This window comes from Mus caroli, chromosome 18 (assembly GCF_900094665.2).
Source record: "Mus caroli chromosome 18, CAROLI_EIJ_v1.1, whole genome shotgun sequence".
Lineage (NCBI taxonomy): Eukaryota > Metazoa > Chordata > Mammalia > Rodentia > Muridae > Mus > Mus caroli.
In genome coordinates this window covers 7,095,530-7,112,865 of record NC_034587.1, presented here as the reverse complement: position 1 = coordinate 7,112,865, position 17,336 = coordinate 7,095,530, and the positions used below count along the sequence as shown (strand labels likewise).

The window sequence follows — 17,336 nt, the reverse complement described above, 5'->3', positions numbered from 1 at the left end:
ACTGAACTCCAAACTCTTCACATAGGGATGAAGGTGAAACGATGGATGTGCACTGGAAAGACAAGTAAGCATTGTTTCTAACTGCAGAGGTGCATCGTGCCTGTCACTAAACTTGAAAATATTTATTGCTGCTCTGATGGCTTTTGGCCTAGATGAGTGGTTTTGTTTTAAATTCTGTTATTAATGTTCTTTATATATTAGAACTAAAAAGCTTTTTTTTCTAAGAGTAGGTAAGAGTAGATGGACTTTATAAATAAATAAATTTATGATTAATAATAAAACCCATAAATTAGGATTCACCAAAAGTAAATACAGTTGCTTTCCATATAGATCTGTTATCTATAATGGTGTAGCAGTCTGCAGTTTTCTAGTAGAGGTTTTGGTGGATATAGCTGCTTTAGGTAAGTTACACCTTTCATTCACTATTTACTTAGGGTGTTTTGTTTTGTTTTGATTATTGTGCCCAAATAGTAGAATTTTAGAGCCTTAAAAGGCATGATAACAGAACTTCCAGGCTTTTCTTAGACATTGCCAGTTATGGAACTCATTTCACCTTTTTTTTTTTTAAAGATTTATTTTATTTATTTATTATATGTAAGTACACTGTAGCTGTCTTCAGACGCACCAGAAGAGGGCATCAGATCTCATTACAGGTGGTTGTGAGCCACCATGTAGTTGCTGGGATTTGAACTTCGGACCTTTGGAAGAGCAGTCGGGTGCTCTTACCCACTGAGCCATCTCACCAGCCCCTCATTTCACCTTTTAACATTTGGAAAAATTGGTTTAAAGAAAACAAGCTTTTCAAAGCTGAGGAGTGGGAGGGAATTTTAATACATTCACCAAATGAAAGAACAAGAACATACTGTAGACATAAGTTAAGACAGCTTAGAGTCATAAACAAAATGTGAGGTAGACTGACTAGTGAGTGAAATTCACCAAGTTTTGGTGAAGAAAGTTTTACAGTAACAGTAACACAGATGCCCCTTTCTAACAATCATAAGAAGCAGTTGCATGAATTACAGCCAAAACTCAACTACAGCATTTCTAAGTTTTTAGTTTACATTCAATATTAACCTGTGTGAACTGTCACACATGCCAAGGTTCAACAGGTCTGCAGGTAAGTTACCAGGTTTGCCCTACCTCAATGTCTTAGTGAATCTATTTGTCCTACCTCAGTGTCCTCAGGGATGGAAGGTAAAATCAAACACACCATGACATGAATTAACAAGTCATGGTGGCCTGGGCTTGTGCAATTTCATCCTTAAAGAGGACCTAGCATTCTCTAAAGAATTATACTGATTTAGGTCATTTTAAAAGATCCAAACCTTAATGAAGTTAGGCTTTGGAGACCAAGAGGCAGGTAAACTGAGCTTTCTCAACTATCGGAGTGATGGCCTTTTGGTTTTACTCTGGCATTTCTCTTGAGCAGAGTTGAGTAGTATTTACAGTTCATGATCACTTGAATTTCTAGATGTAGCCCTAACATGGAGTACTTGCATTGAAGTATCTTAGTTCAAAAAGAATAAACCAGTAAGAACTCCTAAGAGGCCTCTGCCCCTCATAAAACTGTTGTGAATTATTTCAAGTATTTTACTCACCTTACATAGTGTTATTGGAATATTGCACAAACAGTGGCTTTCTTGGTATTACCTGCATTGGATCTTTTCAGCAAAGGAAGAACAAGTATCTAATTCATATCTAATTCAGACTTCCCTGGAAAGTACCTCTTTGCTGAAATTCTGCTGTACTAAAGCTAAGGAGTAAGCATTTTTAATAAGGCAAGGTCCCCTTTGAAGGTCAATTAAAAATGGGATTAAAAGGAATTATCCTTTTAAAATACATTAAAAACATCATATGTAGCTATGTTAAAACCAAGAAATCTGCAGAGCATTTCCATCTAATACATCCCATCTTCTGACTAGCTGTAAAGTTCTTGTTATCTCTGGATAACCAGATCCATCATCTAACACTCCCAGTAATACAGGCTCATTAGGGATCTTAGTAGTCTCAGGTCCTAAGACAGATTCAAGTAAAAGTGACTGCTTTAACTGGAGATAAAATCATACACATGGGCTGAGAAAAATCCACAAACTAGAGCAATTTCAGTGTAAACTTCCAATAGATTATTGTAGAATATTTTCTCAAAATGTTTCTGATTAAAATATTTGGTTAGAAATACATAGAAACTTATTCCTTCTACTGTTGATATTAGTCATACACTACCCGCTAACTTTAATGAGTCCACATCAATGAGTCTAAAAGACTCTTCATGGAATTTTCTTTAATCGGGGAAATTGTCACTGATAAAATTATAAGGAAAACTTGTCTATGGTTGTGTTTTCTGCTCCACTCATTTTTATGTGTCAGTGCACCACAGCAGTTACTCACTGAGTTGTTTAAAGGATGCTAAGCCTGAGCTGACGAAACCAGATAGTTAGACTCCACAATAGAATCCCAGCATGATGTGTGCGTTTCCAGGTGCCAGCTGCTCACTTTGAACCAACACAGTGGTGTGGCATAACTGCAGAGTGCATCACTGTATGCTTAAAGACTGGAAGTGGGAAAAACAAAGGAGTTCAGCTCAGAGAACCTTCATAAATGCACACAATGTCTGCTCTGCATTTACTGACTTTTTTTTGTTCAGTTTAAATAGTAAACTTTAACTCCTGTGGAAATTTTGCCAAAGGTTTCAATACATATAAGATTATAAATTTTAAACTAACACTGCACAGAAAAAGACAAGCTACTTCTTTTTAAATACAAATATCTTCTACATTCTATCATTTCAGACCCCTGAGTAATACTGTACCAAAGTACAGATCTGAAGAGAAACTGAGGGTTCAGGCCTCAAATGTTAATCTTCAATTCATTCCACACCAGTGGTGTGTCTCACATAACACATTCAGGCTGGTTAATGCTGACAGTCCCCTGTCCCCCAATGTAGTATGGTAGAAAAAACAATGTGGACTCCACATTTGTTCTCCAGAATATATCCTCGGGCTCCCACAGGCAGAGCACACCCTAAGTAACTGAATAACTGCCCACTGTAGCATTGACTTGAACCTGGGTCCTGTCAGCAGAACTGAAGAAGGACAGTGCCCCCAAAGACCCTGGTCACGTTTGGGGAGTTCTTTGGAGAAGAGATAAATATGTTGCACTTTGCTCCACAGTGATTGTACTTTAAAGGAAAAAAATCCCCAATAATTGTTTGTCCCACCCCCTTAGGGGTATGTTTGTTGTTTTTGGTCTCTTCAAAAACTCAAACATGGCGTCCAGTAAGAAAGTAGAGAGGCTTGTCATCACTGCTGTTAGCAGTTTGAAACTCATCCCGGAGGCGGAACTGCCACTCATCCTCTAACTCTAAGCGAACAATTGTTTGACGTAATGAGCTTCTGTCTTGGCAGATGACACACAGGGTAGCACCTTGAGGGAGGAAGTTGATTACATTGATAAGAATATAACTACCTTTGAGGAATAATTTTTAAATTATTTATTGTACAAGTGCTCTGTCTGCATATATGCCTGCATGTTAGAAGAGGGCATCAGATCCCTTTATAGATGGTTGCTAACTGCCATGTGGTTGCTGGAAATTGAACTCCGGTCCTCTGGAAGAGCAGCAGTACTCTTAACCCTGAGCCATCTCTCCAGCCCCTAGATAATTGATTTTATCTTAAGTAGTTTTGCAAAAGTTTCCAGGAGCGTGAAGTGATTATAGAGGGAAGTTTCTTTCAGCCACAGACCTTCCCTCCTATAGTGTCTGATGAACCCAGTGTTTCTTTTGTCTTTTTCTAGAACAGGGTTTCTCAATCTTAGAACTTTGTTGCGTGTTGGGTGCTCTTCTGTGCCTTGTGGAATATTTAGCATATCCCTAGCTTCCTGCCCACTGTTGGCCAAATATACCTCCCTCCCCATACACATACAGTGACAACCAAAAATCCCCTGAGGCGCATCCCCTCCTACGTGAGAACCACGGTTACGTACATACAAAAAAAACTCAAGTTTTGAGTGTACAGTGTTCAGAATGTCACTTTTATCACTGGCCTTGGTTCATCTTGTCAAGAGTATTTGTAATGCAGTTGTACCTTTTTCATGATGCATACCTATTAAGACAACTTTAATTTCTGTGCCAGAGTGTCTAGGAGGAACAATTATGTAATTTTTCTGTAGTTGATTTCTGATCCAGTCAAATGATTTTAGACTGTATATACTGCTTATAAACATGCATGTGTAGAATCAACCTAGCTTCTGTCTTAACTAGGTGCCAGAAGCGTGTGTTTCTAGAGTAAATAACAGTAAAGGCCTGTTTAAGAAGTCACAGGGGCTGGAGAGAGGGCTCAGTGGTTAAGAGCCTTTCTGCCTCTTTCAGAAGTCCTGAGTTCAATTCCCAGCACCCACATCAGATGGCTTACAACCTTAAGTTCCAAGGTGTCTGCCACTCTCTGGCCTCTGCAGGCACTTGCACACATACCCACACATTAAAATTGTCTTTTAAAGTCATAGATCTTATTATTCACCTGAACTTAATTTAGTCTTATGATAACAGAGCATGGTCTTCCCCAATAACATTAGTAGTCCTGGTTTAGAATCAAAATACCCAAATTACTGGCCAAAACTTTGATGGCTTGTGTGGCATTCAACTCTTGATTATTATTTGTGTGTGTGAGAGAGAGAGAGAGAGAGAGAGAGAGAGAGAGAGAGAGAGAGAGAGAGAGAGAGAGAGAGAGAGAGAGAGAGAGAGAGAGAGAGAGAGAAGAATAGCATTTACATTCAAGACACTCAGTTGACTTACCTTTTAGAAACTTGAATTTCTTAAGAAGATCAGCACCTACAAAAGAGTCGCAGAGGTACAGGAGGAGTCCACTGAAGAACACCCCTTCACAATTGACGTTGCTGGAGTGCGGTCTGGAGCTGATGTAGCATATGGCTACCTGAAAGTAGTAAGCAGAAAAAACGACATTTCAAAAGCAAAGAAAGGGGCTATGCCTTTAGTAAGAAATGCTGTGCCTTCCTCTTCAGCTTGGGATGCAAGGTGAAGGAGTGAAATCTTTCTCCCTGAGTGAGTTGGTTATTCAAGCTTTGTACTCACTATTTAGTATTCAGATATCTTTCACTCTCTCAAGACAGGTCTCTCTCTCTCTGTCTCTCTCTGTCTCTCTCTTGTCTGTCTGTCTGTCTGTCTCTCTCTCTCCCTCTCCCCCTCTCCTTCTCCCTCTCCCGCCTTCCCTTCCTCCCTCCCTTCCTTCCTTTCTTTCTTTTTTTTTATTTATAGTCCTGACTGTCCTAGAACTTGCTCTGTAGACTGGGCTGGCCTTGAACTCACAAAGATCTGTCTGTCTCTGCCTCCTAAGTGTTGGAATTAAAGGCATGGGCCACCAATGCTTAGTGATCTTCCATATTTTAAAGTATCTAATTAATTTACTGTAGTAAATCATTATTCAGCAAATATTAAGAAAAGGTGTATGTGTGTTTAAAATCCTACATTTTGGGGCTAGAGAGTTGGCTCAGTGGTTTAGAGCACTGCTGTTTTTTCAGAAGCCCCAGATTTAAAAAAAAAAAAAAGATTTATATATATGAGCGCACTGTAGCTGTCTTCAGACACACCAGAAGAGGGCATCTGATCCCATTACAGATGGTTGTGAGCCACCATGTGGTTGCTGGGACTTGAACTCAGGACCTCTGGAAGAGCAGCCAGTGCTCTTACCCGCTGAGCCATCTCTCCAGTCCTGAAGCCCCAGATTTGTTTCCCAGTATCCACATGGCTGTTCACAATCACCTGTGACTTTAGACTTTTAGATTTTTAAAAAAGATTATAAGGGTATATTACATTATTGAGGATAATAAAATATACTCTCAAGATAATCCCAAGGAAAAACTTAGTTGTAGAAAGCTAGAGGTACAACTGGCAATGAAAATAGTAGACTAAAACTAGGGAATGGAAAAACAGAGATGGCAGCTCTGCAGTCTCACAGAGCTTGTGCTTACTTGTTCAGTAACCACTGGGCTCTACATATGCTAAGAGACTGTGTGCCTGACAAGAACTGGATCTAAATCCACATTACACAGCATGGTCTGATTGGTGTCAACAAGTAGGGAAAGCAGCTGCTTCTGTCCAAGTCATCAGGGCAGGCTCTTCAGAGTAAGGCAGGACACCAGAGGTAACCATGTCACTGGCTAGTTCTGTTCATGTGGGACCCCTTGAATCATATTGTTATTGTCTCTCTTAGAACCATCTTAAATTTTCAATGGGACTGAGAAGGGGGAAGAGATGGATACGGCACCCAGGAGTAGACAGTCCCACCTTTACCTCCTGTCCAATGTTAAGGTAGCAGTCAATGGCCAGCACAGGACTCTTGAAGTTATGGATGGCTTTAGGGAAGAGTTTATATGAGGCATGTTGAAGGAACTTCTCCAGGAGGAACTGTGCAGGGGCTGCCAGTAGTGTGTGTTCACTGTCAGGAGCACAGACGTACTGAAGGGGCAAGATGGGGACTAAGTTCTCTGAAACCTGAAATCAGATGATCATGGGAAATGTGCCTGTCAGTGAATGAAATGTCTTAAGATCACAATGGATTGCATCCTAATAGCTTCCATATACATTACCCCTAAAGAATATCGGAAATTATACAATACTGAACCCTACACGAATGTTTATACACACAATCTATAGTTTCTAAATTAGGCACAAAATATGTGTGTGGTCTCTTGACTGAAAGCATAGTATTTTCAGGCCATGGTTGACAATGGTAAGGCTCCAGATAAAGGAGGGCTTCTATGGGCTGGAGAGCAGGCTCAGTGGTTAGGATCATTAGCTGTTCTTGCAAAGGATCAAGATTCCCTACAACCACATGGTATCTCAAAACCATTATAACTCCAGATCTAAGGGATTCTTGTATGGCCTCCAAAGGAATCAGGTACGTGTACATGCATACATGTATGCAGTAGATTCATAAACACAAAGTAAAACGTATCTTACAAAAACTAGCAACTAAAGAAGGATTGCTGTATTAATAGCAGTTGCGTGATGGATTCAGATTTCTCATTTTCTATATTTCTTCATTCGCCCACTTCAGGAATAGTATAATGTTCTTTAAGTTACAGTAAGAATCTCTGGAATATCTCTGTATTTAATGAATACTTTATAGTGTTTGGGCATTTCTCAGCTCCTGCTAAGTAGTTGACAAGCTGTAGTAATCAGCTAGCATTAAGACTCCCTGGAAAGGGTATAGTCGATACTCTGATTTTTCAAGCTTTGAGCTGTAATATTTTCTTTAAAAGACAAGCTAAGGACCAGACAAGCATTTTTATTGTATTTTTCTCCTGTGTTACATAGGAGTTATCACAATCTACGGACTTCTGTCTTGGAAGTAAAGCTTTGCAGTTGGATGCACTCATTTAGTCCCAGTGCTTGGGAGGCAGAGACAGGCAGATCTCTGAGTTGGAGGCCAGCCTGGACTACATAGTTTCAGGACAGCTATGTAGAAAACCTGTCTTGAAATAAAACCAAACCCAATTAATAAGTAAATAAGCAAGTATGCAAGCTTTGATGTAATTGTTAAGGCAACAATTTTGTTGAATTACCAAAAGTGAAGTTTTTGTTGTAGCTGAGCCCTCGCTGATAGATGAAGCTGCACATTGAGACCCCCCAGGACCACTTCCCTGTCCACATGCCAGTACTTTAGTGACAAAGCTATTTATAAGAAAGCACTTGTGTTTCTTTTCAAGAGTTGCATCAAACTTTATAAGACTTACCATGAGCTTTGGTTTAATGATAAAGTCCCTTTGCCCTCCAACCTGCACGTGTTTCTTCATGAGACTGAAGTTATTAAAGCGGCAGATGAGGAGGCCACTACTGTTTGTCCTCAGGTTAAAGTCAACATCTTCACAGAAATACCTAAGTCATAACAACAATGATAGGTTTCTTTGACTTCCTGCCACATCTCAACTATGATAACTACACAGAGAAATGAGTGACAGAGATGAGGGAAGGGCCCAAAACATGGACCTTATCCTTGGGAAGTTGGCCCTCACTCTACTGATTTGAGCATTATAGCTTTAAAGGAAGGAGGAAAGAATTTTGTCTGTTATGCCACGGGTTTTAGGTAACCTATCAGAAACAGGACTATACATCCTGTGTGTTCCAGCAGGAAAGCCAGAGGTCTTGTGGTTTTAAAATTCTGGTTACATACTCGATGAAGCAGTAGGTATTCTAATAGCTACAGGTTGAGGTTGGATATAAAGAGTGACTTTGTGGTCTCTAATACCATTCCTTGGCCATTTGAGGTTTCTCAGGAATGTGGTATGATTAATTAAAGGGGCCTGCCTTCTGCCTTCTCCCCAGGGAGCTGTGGGCCTTACACACTGGAGAGAGTATTTCCCTTCCTAGTTCTCAGGATGAATATGCGGTTAATATTGGACATTCACAGGCCTACACATTGAGCAGTATTAATTTAATGAATTTTGTTTCTACTTGAATTCTTGATAAATAATCAGATGGCCAACCTGTGTTTTCTATTTTTGCATAACAATATCAAGGGCCTAGGTCATGCTAGGTCTGGGAGCACATATCTGCAGTGCCAGCACTCAGTAGGATCACAAGTGTGAGGCCAGCCTGGACCACATAAGGAGTTCTGGGCTTATCGTCCAAGGCAAAATACAAACAATGTAGAGGTTGAAGTGGGCAACACGCTCTGATAGATAGCAGGATGACCTGCATCCATGAGCCTGACCTACCTGTTGAAGTCATACTGTACATTCTGAGTTAGGTCTATATTGAGGAGAATGAAATCATGCACATGACATCTTGAGAATGGGGCCTTTAGGCTCTGTGAAGTCAGCTTGCTGTTCCATTTCTGTATGCCCAGGATTGCGTAGTGGATAATTTTTGGTGTGGCTTCAATATGCTGCAAGACGCTCTTCAGGGACACATTCTTACTGGAAATTCCTGCTTCTGTAGGCTGGCTATAAAATGTAGAGTTAGTTTATGAAGAACCAACACTATTTTATCTATATCTATATTAAATCCTGTAAAGGATATAATAAGATAATTTACAAAGTCCAGTCATACTGCCTGTCATGAGAAGCTGGCCTTTGGTGGTAGGTCTTATCAACTTTAGGGCAAAAAAGGAAATAATCTAGTTCATGTTTCAAAGTAAATAATGAACTTGAGTTGCCAAAGACATGACCAGGGTTTAAAAATACAGAAACATCCAGTTCTGATAATTAATTACATATAATAAAGAATTCTATGCATGCTTCACTGATTTCAAGTCCACAGAAGAAATGGTGGGAAATCAGTGTTTCGTTAAGGATACTGTTGAGTTTTAGCAGCAATTTAACAAACGTGTTACTGTTTAGCATTCCCCTGCTAAGCACTACCTAGCATCTGTAAGGGATCCCAGAAAGTCACCACTGCTCTAGGAAAACCACCGCTGGCCTTGGAGGTGACATAGCTTCCTCTCTTCACCTCAGGAGGTAAGCAGAGCTGGGACTTATTTACATGTCAGGGTCTGTATAAACGAATCACAGTATCAGAACAGATTTTGCAGCTAAGGAATACCAGGATGTGGAAAAGGCCCAGGAACTTAATGACATATTATCTTTAGAATAAAATTTTCAGGCTGGAGAGTTGGTTAAGAGCACTGACTGCTCTTCCAGAGGTCCTGAGTTCAATTCCCATCAACCACATGGTGGCTCATAACCATCTGTAATGGGGATCCGATGCCCTCTGCTGCTTTGTCTAAAGACAGCAACAGTATACTCACATACATGAAATAAATAAATCTTTAAAAAAACATTCTACGTAACTAGTGAGCTAGTGAGAGTAGTCTCATGATCCACGTTGCTCAGGAAAACTGTATCTCTTAATTTTTTCTAATCTAGATCATAACCTCACACACACACACCCACCCCCCCCCACACACATGCAGCTTCTTGGAAGCATCACTACCTGGTTTGCTCCTGAACACTGTGAATGTTCCACAGGACACAGGAGTCATCCATCACAACGATGAAAGGCCAGACACACTGCCGCTTGACTCCCAGTTCCTCCAGGCGATTCCTTTCCAGCTCTAGGTTGTGATATGACAGCTCCTTAATGAGGAACCTAGCAGCACCTGGAAGGCAGTACAACCACAGCTCTCCATCCTCCACTCAGACTAGTCACATTACCTCCACTGGCATACTGTTTACACAGGGGTGGGGCATGCTGGAGAGAAGATGAAGAGAATGCTAGTTTGGTACCTAGCACCCATGTCAGGCAGCTCTAGGGAGAATCTGATGCTTTTAACCTCTATAGGATCTGATGCTTTTAGCTTCTATGGGTACCTGCACCTGTGCACAGACACATAATTTTTAAAAATTCTCCAAAATCCCTGGGAAAATACATAGATTTCTGGAACCCATTACTAGAGATTCACTTGTGTGAGTACTGAAGGCCAGAAACAAATCTGATGGTGTATGGCTTGCACTCTGAAGAATATACTTCAAAATTCTACTTCCCTGATAGGACAGAGGACACCTCAGACAGCAGATGAAATGGTGACTAGTGCCTTAGAACACGACAAGGAGCTCACTCTTAGAGGCAGCTACTCACAACCTGCCTGCCTCACAGTAAGCCAGGGCCATGGACAGCAGCTATGAAGTCAAGAAATGGGCACCCATTCTAGATCTGCATTTTGCAAAAGATAGGGCAGTACAGTTGATGCATGGTACAGAGCAAGAGAACAGACCAGAGACAAGCTGCCTGGGGAATGAGTTAATTCCACTGAGCTTTGGTTTCCTTACCTCTAAGAAGTAATGACAGTGTTACATGTGGTCAGGATGGTGCCTAGCATATAGGAAGTACTATAAGGAAAGTTAATGATAATTAAGATGAATTAGCTAAGATTTTTTTCTTTTTCCGAGACAGGGTTTCTCTGCGTAGCCCTGGCTGTCCTGGAACTCACTCTGTAGACCAGGCTGGCCTCGAACTCAGAAATCTGCCTGCCTCTGCCTCTCAAGTGCTGGGACTAAAGGCATGCACCACCTCACCCGGCTAATGGGTAGCCCAGGCTGGCCTCGAACTAGTGATCCTCCTGCCTCTGCCTCCTCCAGCAAATCCTACTGGCGTGTGCCACCACTACCGGCTAGCTAAGATTTTTTAATGAAACAAAATACAGATTATAATGAAAAGGGCTAGTTAATGTTTGGAAGAACCCTAAACAATAGGATTAGATCAAGGAAATACTAGAATTTAGGAACATCTACCTCTCAAGAGTCTGTGAAATACTCTGCATTTTCAACAGAATATGGATCACATAGGTAAAATTGACAGCTAACATGGCAGTCAGTTGTAAAGACCAAAGGTTTTCCAGCTATGATCAGAAACAAGAAAATGATGCCTGTGTCCACTTAGCAGTACTAGAAGCCCTAGTCAGAACAATTAGGCAAGAAAAGGAAAATGAACCGAATTAGGAAACAGTAATGTGATGTTCCCAGGCCATATATCACATATGGAGAAAATGCACAGAAAACCTAGAGCTCATGAGATAATTCAGCAATTTAAAAGGAAAAGTCTAAGGAATTTAGGTTTTTTATAGCATGAAAAAGAGTAAAATACTTAGGAATACACTTAGCCAAGAAGGCAAAAGGCAGTACAGTGAAAAACACTGTTTTGTAGATAACCATACTTCCTAAAGATCAACAACTTAATGCATTTACTAAAATGTTTTCATAGATGTAGGAAAGATATTCTTAATGGAATCTGAGGGCACCTCAAAGTGCACCCAAAGTGGAGATCTTATTGATGTAGGCAATGATTTTGTTTTTCAAATAGCAGCTCAAAGTGTGAAAATAGATAAATTGGGTTATATCAAACTAAGATAAAAGCTCTTGAAGCCAAATCAGCAGAGTTGAGACAACCTACAAAAATAAGAGACAGCACACAGAGTGGGACAAAATACTTGCAAACTACTGATACAACAAGGGGCTAATATATAAGGAACTAAAAAAGCTGAGTATCAAATAATTCAGGTAGAAAGTGGGCTGGCTTGGAAAGACTGCATAACTTTACTCTTAGCACCTGAGAAACAGACAAGAGAATCACCAGTTCAAGACTGGTCATGGCTACCTAGCAAGACCACTAGCCCACAACCATTAATGCTCAATATCACCAACCATCAAGGAATGCAACTCAAAGCTAGAGTGATGGCATCTCACCTCAGAATGGCTGTCTCTAAAATGTATAATTAACATGACAAGAGTGCAGAGGAAAAGGATACATGCTGATGGAGCAGCTATCATAGAAAATGTGCAGTATCCTAAAGCAACTGAAGCTGGAAGTACCATTTGACCCAGCAAGTCCACTGGTTGGTGTATTTCCAAGAGAGAGAACTATTATATTGTAGTCTCATGTCATTCAATGCAGATCTCTTTTCGGCAGCAGTGCTGGAACATCTCATAGCCACATGAAAAAATGAAACTGTGTCCTTATTGCATGAGAAATTAATTAAAATGCTTCAGTGACCAAAGTAAAAGTCAGCATTATAGAGCATTTAGAAGGAAACAAAGTACAGAGTAATGACAGGGAAACTGGCAGTGGTCTGTGTGTGGGGACAACACACACCAAGAGAAATAGACAAACAGGATTCCATCAAAACTAAGAACTTGAGGACATCAAGGACACTATTAACATTGGAATGGGTAAAGATATAAAAGGACATTTGCTGAGTTAATATTGAACTATAAAAGACTTGTGTAAATTATCAGAGTGATCCAGGTGAAGAAATGAGTAGAGGACTGTGGAAGACATTTTTCTAAAGACACAGCCTAAACACATGGGTGTGCTTATCAACCGTGCTTTGTGACATAAGCTGTGGTATCAACTACTCGGGTGACTGAGACAGGAAATCACTTAAAGCATTTGAGAGGCCTGAACGTCAGTGTGCAGCACTGAGGTGAGAGGAAGAGGACAGTCTCAAATCATTACGGAACTGCAAATCAAAATCATAGGTAAGTACCACCTCAGAAACAAGTGGGGAGAACTTAAATACTGCACCACAGGAAGTGCCCAGAGTACAGCTCTCAACACTGGTTCAGTTAGTTCCTGTGTATGGGAAATGAAGGTGACCTAGACACCCCTAGCACTCACATTCACATAATGAAGGTGACCTAGACACCCCTAGCGCTCACATTCACCAGGTGATACTTCTTTCTGGGAGAACTCTTGATGTTCTTTTTCCTGTGAAAAAGCAGGGCCGAGCCTGCCTGACACTTGCACTGTGTCACAGGTAGATGTCTTGACAAGACTAGACCTTGCCTTATGCCCCTAGCAGGACACGGTGGAGGGACCCTTTAAATTATTACCATCCACACTAAGAACATGTCTGGTCTCATGGATACATTTGGCCCTAGAATGTCCTGCCCATAAATATTGGGAGTCTACACTAAGAAGATTGCCCAACCCTTCTGAGGGCGTTCAACAATGCAGTGGTTTAGTCTTTAATATTCCTTAGAAGTTAAACATTCTGAAAAACTGCAAAAAACCATTAGGGTATATAAAATTACAGAACAGGGGAGAGGGAAGAACCCAGAGTTAAAAGACTTCTGGCCACAGGGCAGGGCAATTCTCAAAGGCAACCTCTGGAAGGTAATAGAGTTTAGTTTGTCTTTTTAGTCCTCCTCCCACTCCAAGGGCACTCTTACCCACGCCTGCATTATTAAACATGCCAGGAAGCACCAGCATGATGTGGTTGGGCCAGTATTTTCGGTATAGTGGCATCTCATATTCTTTGACTACCAGGAGGTGAAGGTGGCTGATGCCCTCCATTGCATGGAAAAGGTTTAGGAGCCCATGTTCATGGCGACCACTGGAAGGAGTGAAAATAGGACTCTTGACTGCATTTAGATTCTGTGGAAAGGAAAAAATGAGACAAAATGGGAAAATAAACCCTTAGATGCTGGCAGCTCAGAGAACCTCCACCCAGGGCCCAAAACTTTACACCCAACTCCCAGCCTACCTTGTCAGAAACCAGGGGCAGCCGCATGCTTTCCAGATGTCTGCCCTGCTTGCTGAAGACAAAATGACTCTCTTTGGACTTGGGGATGATGAAATAGAGCTGGACTTCTTCTCCCAGCATAGAAGAAGAGAACGTGAATGCGTGAAGGGTGGAATCGGACATCTAGATTCGAAAAGAAGAGAGGGAGGTCAGTATGGGTTTCCAAACATCCAGGCCATTCTTTTAGATGTTTGACATGAATAAGTGCCACCGGACATTCTGGCTGTGAGGAGCAACATGTAAAAGGCTTTATCATCTGCCAGCTGTCCCTGGTGCAGGGGCCAACTATGCAGCCCCCAAAAAGCCTCTCCAAGGGTAACTCCATTGGCACTGCCTGTATTATACATTCCCTTAGGACAAATGCTCAGTCTTGAAGACAAACATCTCTATGGATTGCCCTGCCATATGTCTTCTCTAGACACCAGTCACAGGACAGGTCTGCTCTGTGAGGCAGACTGAACACTTTAAGTATCAGCTCTTAGATAGTAGGGCTAGAGTTAGAAACATGGCTGTGGCACCAACACATTTTCATCAGCATTTAAAATCCAAGTAGGGTTCCTAATAGTTTTAACCTAAATAGTATATTTCAGAAAAATTAATACAGTCCCCCCCCCAAATTTTAGTTTGTTCTACATCACAAATGTGGAGACATATTATCTGTATTGTAATCCCACAGAAATGTCAAGAGGGGCAAACACCTATAATTTATGAGCCAAAGCACTTGTGTCTTCAATATCCTATAAAGAACTGTGACCAGGGCCAGTGGGATGGTTCATCAGGGAAAGGGTCTGGTGTTCTGGGTTTGAGCTCCACAGCCCACAATGGTGTAGTGAAGGAACCAGCTCCTGCATGCCTGCACACATACATGCACATATGCATGCACACACACATGCATGTATGCCTGTACACACACATGCACACATGCCTGCACACATGCCTGTACACACACATGCACGCACATGCATTCACAATTAAAATAATCATCAGCAGACTAGTAACCCACCAAGAAACAATGGGATAAACAGGTAAACAGTTAACTTGTAACCTAGTTTTCAGTGTATTCTTTCTAGTGTCTACTGAATTTCAGAAAATGATTTTAAGTTGCTGGGGGAGGGCATGGTCCTGAGGATCAGGTTTGGGGAATTTGCTCAGCACAGCCTCAAAGCAACAGGGTCTCAGGTGCTCAGTGCCAACACTAAAAGCTCCAGGAGAGAAAAGGGGACATGGGAAAACAACATGGAACTGTTTCCTCCTTCTATGCATAAAGATACACGAGGCAAAAAGACGCTTAAGGGGCTGGGAGTGCTAGAATATGCATTATCATTTGCAAGGGCCTGGGATATACGTATACCTATCACCCAAAATATGAGAAAATAAAACCAGGCATGGTGTGTTGGAGGATCGTGAGTTCGAGGCCAGCCTGAACAGTGAGCTTCTGTACCAGGAGAAAGATGGGGGAGGAGACAAGTGCTGAGTAACAATTGGAGTTTCTCTGGGACCTGAAGCCAGGAGTCTCTGGTTTCACCCTACCCTCACTACCTCACAGACAGGGTCCACAGTGGGCAGGCAAGGGCAGAGGCTCTACCTGGGAGGCAGGGGTGAAGGCCATGTACTGCTGGCACTGTTCACAGTGGTGGAAGGTATTATAGGCTGCATACTGGGTTAGCATCATAGACATGGTTTCTCGTTGCCGGGGCTCCTCCACTTTGTATTCCTTTATTACTTCTGCATATAAAGGGAGAAGAAACGGTTATTCCCATGACTCACATGTGAAGCTTGGAAAGAAATGCTCATTTCTCATAAGGACGTTTCAAAGGACTATGTAATTTGAGCCCTAACAAGCAAGTTTAAAAATCAAGATGTATGTATGTGCCTGTTCATGTGTAAGAGTGAAAAACAGAATTATTATGCTCTTCTCAAAGGAGTAGACTGTCTCCCTGGCCCACCTCAATTCTTGATTTGGAGTTCCCTTGACCTCCACAGACTGACTGTGTGTACTGACCTTGTTTGATGCCAGCCAGCTTCTCACTGTAGACCAGACTCATCAGACGGTACTTAGGATCGTGTACACTGACGTCGAAAGGCATTTTGCTGAAGGTCTCAATGTCAGGCCAGGGCTCTCCCTCTGACTGGCTCAGTTCACTGTCATCGCTGTGATCTAAGGCAGGGCAGGGCAGGGCATAGGACAGGTGGGCCCACTTCCTTCCCACCTCACCACCATCCTGAACAGGTATATTAACCTGTTTAAGTAAATAACTGCATCACCTCCATCCTGAAGCAAAGTCCAGGGAGACATTGCTGAGCAAGGAGCTCTCTTATCCCAGAGTGGAAGGACCCAAAGTGACTCCCTCAGACTTTTCACTGAGAAGAGGGTTCCCTTCCTAGCCCTGAAGTAGCTTCTCCATGTCCAGTTCACAAGCTCCGGTGCCGTTAGATTCAGTCTGCCAGTTCTCCTTAAAAACATACTTATATGGATGATCAAAATTCTCGGCACTAGCTGGGGGGTTTGAAGACATTGATGTCCTGGATAATTTGGTTATTGTTATTTCTCAATAGTGGGGGCAGCCTCACACAACCCAGGCAAGCACTGAGCCATGGCCCTAGACTTTCTATAAAAACTGGAGACAAAGATGGCTAATTTTGGTTGTCAATTTGACCACATCTGAAATCAACTAAAACTCATGTAGCGGGGCAGGCCTGTAAAGGATCTTCTTGACTGGATCATTTGAAGTCAGAGGACCCACTTTAAATCCGGGCCACACCAGTTGGCATTGTACATCCAATGACATGGAAGAGGGAATCTTTTCCCTTTTGTCTGCTTGCTCTCACTCTCACTAGCAAGTTCTTCTCTCCTACTGCTAAGGCATTACTACCTACATTTTTGGAATTCCAATGTAGTCCAAATACCAACAGTGACATCCAGCCTGGTGGACTGAATAACTGTCAAATTCTTGGCCTTTCCGTCAGGAGAGAGCCATTGTTGCACTGGGCAGACCACAGCCTGTAACTCCATCAGTTCTGTACTTCTAGAGAACCCTGACTAATGCACGTTCTCATGAGGGTCAGCTTGGATCTGTGCTAGAGCCCAGGCAAACCTTGATGGTATCCGTCTTCTGCCTTAGCTGGGATTCTAGCCTGGATGGACGCTGGGCCTGAAGCAACCTGAATCCCCAGTGGGTGTGGTTCATTAGAACCACTGAGTGCGGGGGCTGGTGAGATGGCTCAGTGGGTAAGAGCACCCGATTGCTCTTCCGAAGGTCCGGAGTTCAAATCCCAGCAACCACATGGTGGCTCACAACCATC

The 17,336-nt window shown here is 42.0% G+C and overlaps 1 protein-coding gene across 2 annotated transcripts in view; it reads right to left on the bottom strand.

Moving 5' to 3' along the window:
• Nucleotides 1-808: 808 nt before the first annotated feature.
• Greb1l (GREB1 like retinoic acid receptor coactivator) overlaps nucleotides 809-17,336 on the bottom strand; it is a 231,759-nt gene continuing 215,231 nt past the window's right edge. Inside the window, exons 24-33 of one of the 2 annotated variants that reach the window (XM_029471989.1) lie at nucleotides 16,036-16,191; nucleotides 15,619-15,758; nucleotides 13,995-14,156; nucleotides 13,681-13,885; nucleotides 9,947-10,112; nucleotides 8,731-8,958; nucleotides 7,750-7,891; nucleotides 6,299-6,505; nucleotides 4,790-4,928; nucleotides 809-3,423 (exon numbers count right to left, since the gene is read on the bottom strand). In XM_029471989.1, the coding sequence (XP_029327849.1) occupies nucleotides 3,260-3,423; nucleotides 4,790-4,928; nucleotides 6,299-6,505; nucleotides 7,750-7,891; nucleotides 8,731-8,958; nucleotides 9,947-10,112; nucleotides 13,681-13,885; nucleotides 13,995-14,156; nucleotides 15,619-15,758; nucleotides 16,036-16,191 (1,709 nt within the window). In that variant the 3' untranslated portion in view covers nucleotides 809-3,259. The remainder of the gene's footprint in view (nucleotides 3,424-4,789; nucleotides 4,929-6,298; nucleotides 6,506-7,749; nucleotides 7,892-8,730; nucleotides 8,959-9,946; nucleotides 10,113-13,680; nucleotides 13,886-13,994; nucleotides 14,157-15,618; nucleotides 15,759-16,035; nucleotides 16,192-17,336) is intronic. The other variant, XM_021150817.2, reaches the window with a different exon arrangement.